This window comes from Saccostrea echinata, unplaced genomic scaffold, assembly GCF_033153115.1.
Source record: "Saccostrea echinata isolate AGI-Se365-2 ecotype Australia unplaced genomic scaffold, CSIRO_AGI_Sech_v1 ptg000001l, whole genome shotgun sequence".
In the NCBI taxonomy this organism is placed as follows: domain Eukaryota; kingdom Metazoa; phylum Mollusca; class Bivalvia; order Ostreida; family Ostreidae; genus Saccostrea; species Saccostrea echinata.
Window position 1 is genome coordinate 44,230,001 of NW_026889750.1, and position 9,090 is coordinate 44,239,090.

Sequence of the window (9,090 nt, forward strand, 5' to 3'; positions counted from 1 at the left end):
TCTAAAACTTAGACAGCAATTGGAACTTATGTACATCATCAGAAATATAATAAAGTTAATACTTAAAAACAGAACATGGGGAATTGATTAAATACAAATGAATAGGAAATTGTAAAAGGGTTATTTTTTCTGGGCACACAAACTTGAATCGGATCTTGTCGGTTATCATGTTGTGTTTCCTTTGTAAATCTGCTGTTATCTTATTATAGTGAACACGTTGGAATTCCCCGCAAGTACATGTGTACAGGAAAATTTACTCTCAAGATATTAATCGTTAGCTGATTGACTCTCTATTGTCATACTTCACAGCATAGTCGCCGATCAACGACCATGTTTGTTTAGCTCAGCTCCGTCCACTTTCTCTCGAGGTGCATGTAGTATAAACACAATTAACAACTCAAGTCATTGAAAGTAGGTGTCAATGCTGAAATGCAATAAATATCAAATCATGGCGGCCACCGATTTTGACCATGGCACAGCTCATTTAACCACTGCGCAAATAAATTTTACCATGATGGGCCGCCATGGTAAAACCCCCTGTGGAGAACCCTGTCATATGAAATATTAGGGCTGCAGGAACATACACATGTTATGCATTAATACATATCACAATATAGTGGTCAAAATATATGAATCACTATGTATTTTTCAAAAAAAAAAAAGAACTGAAGTAGCAGCGGACATTCAAAAAGTAGAAGGGGGTTTGGGGTTCCTCTCCTAACTTGGGGTTGAGGAAGAATACTACAGTAACCGGGGGATAATGTCATTATAGGAGGGGAAATTCCCTGGCCCCTGGTCTTAAGGACAACACTGCAATAAGAACTAAAATAACCTGTGTCACTGTAAATTGACCTTTATTAATCTGATCAAGGTCAAATCTTTACTAAGGACAAAATAATGACCTACAAAATATTTCAATTTGGTGTGATTAAACAGAAAAATAAGTATATGTGAAGGTATTTATATTTCATCATTGATTATATATACACAGTAAAACTTGTGTATATTGGCCATCAATGGTTTCATAAGATTTTGCCAGATTAGAGAACAAGTTAAAGAATTGGAGAGTGTTACGCAACATAATTATGAAATATTGGAAACTATATATTTCATCGGAAAGCAAAACATACTGAAATGCATTTCATCTGATTTAAGTGCACATGCATAAATCAATTGAATATGCTGTTTCAGGGTTTATACTGAAGTCAGAACTAGGGTTGGATACCGTTAAGGATGAAACGGTACGATACCATACCGATATTTTTGAAACGATACGGTATTTTTAACGGTACGGTACTATACCTTGATGAATGAGAATGAGGGTTCATTTCATAACAAATGTATGCTTTCAGTAAATCACCAACCTTTCAATGTTATGACCCAGAATGAGCTTATAAACTATATTTATATTTCAACCTTTTAATAAATGATCAACAAAACAAATAAATTGAATCTCAAACAAATTAATAATCACAAGTATAAACAACTTCCATGGTTGCTAGGACCCATCTTGTTTGGTCGCACTAAACAAAGAAACGTTAGAAAATGGATAGAAATGCACATCACATTTTTGCGACATTTTGCCTTTTTAATTTACATTTTATATTATCAGTTTTATTAATTAAATTGAAACACGATTAATTTGAATGTATTTAATTTTTTTATAAACAAAAATATATGTACTGATTTACCTCGAATATCGGCAGTCAAAAGCAAGTGTCGGACAGTCATACTAAGCATCCATTTCGTTACTTAGCCTACCCTTTCAATGTGCGGAGAATTAAATTTTAGCGAGTTTTAAATCATTTTGAATGTATTAAAATGTTTCAAAGATTAAAAAAACAATATACCCCCGGAATCTTTCGATCCGGGGCCATGAAAATTGTACCGTTATTAGTACCGGTATTAAATGAAACGGTTTTTCACGTGTTTTTTTCAGTAACTATTCGGTATGGTATTGGTACCGAGTACCGGTCCAACCCTAGACAGAACAATGTTGGATTTGGTTCAAAGTTAATGCACGTCTATCCCTTGATTACATACTTCTTTGACTTATACTGCAATTGACTTTCAGAGCACGAAAGAAACTAAGTTTATTCTTTTATACCTACCAACGCATTCCATTCCACTTAAAATAATAAACGTAGCAGTGACCCCTCTTCTTCCTTTTCTCTCTTTCTTCTGCTTCTTCTGGAGTAATTCTTTCTCCCACATACTCCAAAAGAAAACTACCCTTTGAAAACTGCTGGGTGGTAAAAACACCAAATCCTTCAAATAAACATTTTGAAGAAAATTAAATGGAAATACAGACAGAAATACTTACTAATACTTGTTCAATATTAATAAATACATGCTATGATATCACTAGTAATCCAGAGTATCACTCGCAAAGTTGATGAAAAATTGAAATGATGTTAATTTGCATATAGTACACAAAAAAGACAAAATGAAGACACCCTTTGTTCTGTAATTAGGAGAGTAATTCTATTTACTGGGTAATTATAGTTAGTTATACATATATAAATACTGGGTGTTTCAACAAACATGTCTCAACTTTTGCTGTCTATATTTTTGCACAACAATATAATATTTACAAAATTATAACTGTATGTTATAGCAAATTTCCGGCAATATAATTGTGATATAAATAATATGAAATAACATCATTATATTTTTTCCACTGAATTTTGATTACTTCTTCAAAAATCAGGTTGTCAGATTTTTTTCTCTAAAAATGGATCTATGGATGTTTTTGAACTGAACAATACAAACAGAAAATCTCCAAAATCACCAAAACCAGTGCATAAGATTTTGAAAAAAGAAGTACATGTACTCATATGAAAACTATCTTTCTAAGAAACAGACTTCAAATGATGTCAAAATATATGCCATACAGGACTTCAAAGACAAATTGAGGACGCTAACTTTACAACATTGCAGCTTTTTGCAACACATAAAAATGACGTTAAATTGAAAACTGCTGCTGATGTTCAAACTTTAAAAATGCCTGTTTTAAAAAGTAATTGATTCAGCATTACTTCAAATTTCATATTGAAAAAATTGTTTTGTTATGTGGTTTTCATTTTTGCAAAAATTTTGTCACATTAAAGAGGCTGGAGGGTTGTGGCCATTTTTAGACTATATTGATCTCCTTTAGAAGAAGAGCTCCATATGAAGATATAGAAAATGATCAAATTTTAAAACTAAAATTTTTGAAATTTTTCTTTGCCAAATGATAGTTGACAGCCTAAGATATCATATCTAAAAAATTAAGTTAAATCTGGTGGTTAATTTATGGTTAATTTGTTGACCCCCCAGCATCCTTAATACTGTGTAACTTTATACTGAAACCGCAAAGCCAGGCCATGTTTGCTGAAACACCCTGTATATCATATTACATACTAGTGGAACAGTCAACTACAAAATACTTTACAAACTCATTGATAAATATTATTAAATTTTGTTAGCATATACAGATGTAGAGCACCAAAATTCAGAGGTGTACAATAAAACAAATATTAATCTCTAGTCAAAGCTAGCACAGAGCACAAAATCTCTGGCAAAAAAATTTAAAGTGTTCAATTTTTCAAACTGGGCCACATGATTTTCCTCAAAATAAAAACATATACAACTAAAAAACTTTAATGATGTTTCGAAGGAAATTTAGGATCAAATGGAGTTTACAGACAAAGACTGAAAGAGTCCCTTTACTGTAAAACATTAGGTTGTGATTCTGTTTAATTATCAACTACCCATGTTGACAGGTCAATATTTGACAGGTTAACAATTGACCTTCAATCAGAAAAAATTTTTCACAGAGCCTTTGGTACAGGTGAGATAAAAAAAAGTTACTATTTTGATAAGAATAACCTACAGTTCTACAAATAGTTCAAAATGTATTTCCTACCAATTTTTCTGTCAATTAGTTTTTTTTGAAATCCATCTTGATCCAGCCCACTCTCACACCAAAATTTGAGATTCTCTGCTGGGGAAAGTCTTTGTTTCTAAACAAGTGGAAATGATACTATACAATTATGAATTTCAGTTTAGGTTGATATGTAGTTATAAGGATCCGTGTCAAGTGATATTGACTAAAGACATATAGTGACCAAGCTTGCAAGTTAATGCCAAATGTTAACATCTCACATTGAAAGTTTCGAACATTGTGAACAAAAAAGAAAACTTGACTGTCCAGAACTTAGTAATTCAAGCAATACTCTTGAATAATTTCTAGACTCCAAAAATATCGAATAATTTTATCATTTAATTAATATATTTTCCAAACAAATGTATTGTACTTGTAAATAATCTAAACAACATAAATTTCAAAGAGTTTCCTGCATTTTTCGTGCACTATCAATTCTGTCTAATCTGGCAAAATTGTATGGAATAGGCAGAATCTGGTTTGGACATATTATACTGTACTTACCTTCTTGGACTGCTGCTCTAAGATACTTTTCAGCAGCTTATGAAAGGAAATCAAATTATAAAACTTAATAATATTTTGCAATCTAGACTATAAAACAACTATTGTACATCATGTAGTTTTACTTTGGAGAATCTCAGACACCCATTAGGGACTAAAATTAACCTGAGGCCAACATTTTTTTATTAAATGATTTATGGCAATTTTTTTTTAAAAATTGGGAGGGGGGGGGGGAGAGATAAATAAAAATAAAATTCATATTTTACATAGTCAACTAAAACTAAACATGCTAAAATTGAAAAGAGTGTCTGAATTTCTTATTTTCAATTATTCAATAAAAATTGCCATAATTATATATAAATACGGTGTGGAGCTTAAAATATGATAACTGCAACACAAAAATTAAAGTAGACTATTACACCCTTATGAGAAATGGGGGAAATATAAGGAATTTCTTATCAAAATATTTAACATGACCATGACAAGATGACCAAAGAAAAAAAGATTATAAACATGATAAAGAGAAGCTTACTATGCTCAAATTAAGGGGTGGGACGATATACCGATACATATCAATATTTTCTAAGATACTGTTTATGATACATGCATTGATATGTTGGTATGAAACGATACACGAAGGACTAAGGCTGAGATGATTCACCGAAATATTGATATTGTTCAATATTACTGCTCGGTTCACTATCTCGATTTTTGGTTCGTTACGTTTTTTTATAATCCAGTTTGGTTACTCCTTGATATAGATCAGGTTTGACCTTATTTTAATAGTTTGACACACGAGGGAGAAAATTGCGTCGGAGAAAGTTTCAGAGCAGGCTGCCACTGTTAGTATTAACACAAACAAAGTGCTCTTTTAATCTACAGAAGCACAAGTAGTGCTCTTTATTGTATCACCACCTTTTATTTGAAATCTGAATACATGTTTTCCATAACTTTATGATTTGTTTCTTCTTTAAAATGTATTGTATTGAAAAAAATTGAATTGTGACACAAGTATCGCGATACGTACCGTATTGTGGAGGGGGCGTATCGTTTCAGCCCCATGAATAACCTATCAAAAATTTGAAATTGAAAGTAGTTTTCTTTGGAAAATGGTGGCTTGTACGAAGCAAAGAGATGATATTCATATTGAAAACATGTTTTAGATCTAACTAGATATCATTGAGATGGTGGCCATCAAACATTGCCATGAAAATCACGAGTGCTCCATACCCTCTATCAAAAAACAGCACAAAAATCACGAATGTTGCATATCCTCTATGAAAATTGTTGCATATCCTCTATCAAAATATGGAAGGAAAATCACAAATGTTCTGTACCCTAAGTCATTTGGTAAAGTTTGAGGCTGACTGGACTTAAGAGAAAGAAATTATGCACCTAATGAAGATTTTAAACACAGAGGTTATTTTTGACCTTGACCCTTGACCTAGAAACACATCCATTGACCAGTGGCACTCTGTGAGTGAAGTATGAGGCACATAGGATGAAGGGGAGAGATGATATGTATGCTCCAGACAAGGACTTTTCATATAATTCTGCTATGACCTTAACCATAGACCTAGAAACATGGTTCAAGGTCACTGCACACCCTTTACCCAAAGACACTCTGTGGGTGAAGTATGAGCCAGATTGGGCCAAGGAGAGAGAAGATATGCTCCAGACAAGAGATCTGGCATAAACACATGATAAAATACCATTTTGTTTGCAGTGTCTGTTTATAATTTAACACACAGGAAAATAGTCAGTACAGTGCTGCGTATGATCTTTTTAAAATGTTAAAAGTTTGAAAATGTTTCTTGGATATACATGCAAGTCAGATACATCACATTTTATGCTTCACAAAATTCGAACGTCTATTTTCAATTTCCACTTTTTTAATCACATTCATCAACTGAAAGGTATCAAAATTGTAAGAGAACTACTGTATATGGTACCCATGGCGAAAGTGACAGTCTTGTCAACATACCCTCTAGTAAAATGTATTATGCTGACCATTTTTTAAAATTTCTTTTTAACTCCAACTTAACTTCTTCATCGGACATACTCTAATTGATTTTTCTGTTAGCTATGGTTGACTTTGAAAAACTATCGTGGTTAAGGGCAAAGTATTCTCAACTTGTAAAATTTGACATTTCTGCATCGATTACCTGCTGGCACATTTCATACACTTCTGAAACAGTTGATAACAAACGTTAGGGGTGGGACGATATACCGATACAAACCGATATTTTCTGCTAAGATACGGTTTACGATACAAGCATTAACATATCGGTTCGAAACGATACACGAACAACCTATCCAAAAATTGAAAATGAAAGTACTTGTCCTTGGAAAATGGCGGCTTGTATGACGCGAAGAGATGATATTGATATTGACAACACGCTTTAGAACTTATAAGTCGGAGATAAGGGGTAAAACAATTTCACTTTTAAGTATCTTCGGAAGATGGGACAAGAAAAGTTCCGTATGTAAAGTCGGTAAAGCGTGTGATATACAGAAAATATCGTTTCCACAACAGTTGATATTATTAACCTGATTAATAAATTGTTATAGTCCATCTGGCACTAACAGCGCATAACAAAGCATGGATTTTCTAATTTCAAGAATTTGAAATTTTGAAACAAATTGTGGATTAATTTTTTTATAAACTCAACTCGGTTGCAGACTTTCAGCAATTATTAATAATGTACATGTGATGTTTTTTAATGAATTTTTAGTCAATGTTCTTAAATAATGAACTACACAACTATTTATAAACAACTTGTTTATAGACATTTGGCGATACTACAAGTAATATTGTTTTTGTAAATATTTAGTCAATGAAATTGATGAAGTTCAAGTATTAATTTCAAATATCACATATAATTTGATATAGAATGATTTGTTGATTTATCATGTTTATTGTCAAGACAAAAAATGAAAACAAATACTAAGTTTTTAAATAATTTTATAATTTATCATAATTTCGAGATACGTATCGCATCGTGCTGTATGTAGCGAGGTACGTATCGTATCACAAGATCTGTGTATCGTCCCACCCCTAACAAATGTACATTGATTGGATGAAAATAATGGCTTTCAATTAAGCAGCCAATCAGAATTGCTGACTTATGTGCACATTATTTTATTTTCTTAGTGCACTTGTATTGACGATTAGCGGGAAATTTAAAAATCAACAACAGTGGCCTTTATTTTTTATGTGGTTTTAGCTTAAGTGTGTAGTCTGCACTCCCATAAATCATTTTATTAAAAAATGTTGGCCTTATACAGGGATTTTCCACTGCCCCGTGTAAGGCTGAATATGGGCCTCATTCCCAATTGCAAAACCCCTCCCTTTTTCTAAAATGAACTACATAGTTCAATGTTTGAATGCATAAAAACTCCACGAATTTAACTTGATCAAAATTCACAAAAAACAAACAGGCGGTGCCAGGCAAATCGTCAGTGCATATTACATAAAACTGGAAGTAATAGTATTTTTTCTCGATATACGTCACAAGTCACGGGGTGTGGAGGACCCTTAAACGCGAAAGATTTTTTGACATGACATAATAATTTCTCTCAGGTGTTATTGTAGTAGGTAATACATTCTTTATGCACTTCAATTGCATTTAGCTGTTTACCTAAGGCTTTTTCAATGCATTGACTGCAATCGTGTTTGAGGGTTCATTTTGGGATTCTTATGAGTGCAGAGTCAATCTAATAGCATGAACTAAGACAATAAATATATGTAGAGACAATGTGAACAAGTCTAAGGGAATTTTTTTTTTACCACACAGGACATTTGGTCCTGTGTAATCAATGAACACACATGCCAAACCTAATTTTGTCAGACCGAGAAACCTAATGTAAAACAGTGAGAAACATGAAAATGCAGAACCAAAGAAATCACATAATACTGTAGATGGTTTTTATCACTTTCAGTAACGTATTTGGATTTGTGCAATATTTATTTCTCATAACAAACATTTAAATGACTCCGCGTCAAAATAGTAAAAGCTCAAAACCGGACACTGAGACATCGGACATTCTTGTCTGGTGTAAAAAATGACACATCAGACCAAAGGCACTGCACACCAGTTAGGCCTTACAGTCCGATGTCTTTCACATGGACTGGTGAATCAACATTTTAGGTTGAAATAAAATAAAGTTTTCTTTTTAACCCAGGAAGACCAGCGGGAGTACAATGTAAACAAATCACACTGGCATACTTTTCTCTTTTATTTAATACGTAAAGTGGGGATTTTTTGTATGAAATGATTTTGCTTTTTTCTCCCAATTTTTTGCTATGGTGTACATGATAAATAGGTGTAATAAATATAATTTGTGAAGAAAATACCAACAAGCCCTGAGGTTGAATATTGGGGAGGAGGTGGAAGTTCTGTCCACAAGTACCTAAATGTATGACACAGCGATTTTTTTTCCTTATATAACTGGTACCGATAAACGGCATCATTCCCAATGCCAAAAAACGTTAATTTTTCCCAATTTTGAGACTAAAAATTCCCAATTCCAAGCAACAGACTATGATGACATTGTATGTAGTATTTCCTTTTAAATGAAACGTACAAGTTGACTAATTCTTTCACTTCCGCTTACATCGAAAGTAGAGATTAGTCGTAATATGGCAGGACCTGTGATGTAGA

General features: G+C 32.8%; 1 protein-coding gene across 1 annotated transcript in view; it reads right to left on the reverse strand.

The window, feature by feature from the left end:
* LOC133197714 (uncharacterized) overlaps positions 1-3,991 on the reverse strand; it is a 22,744-nt gene extending 18,753 nt beyond the window's left edge. The window contains exons 1-2 of the mRNA XM_061333893.1: positions 3,908-3,991; positions 2,112-2,268 (exon numbers count right to left, since the gene is read on the reverse strand). Of these exons, the coding sequence (XP_061189877.1) occupies positions 2,112-2,214 (103 nt within the window). The 5' untranslated portion in view covers positions 2,215-2,268; positions 3,908-3,991. The remainder of the gene's footprint in view (positions 1-2,111; positions 2,269-3,907) is intronic.
* Between the last annotated feature and the right edge of the window lie 5,099 nt (positions 3,992-9,090).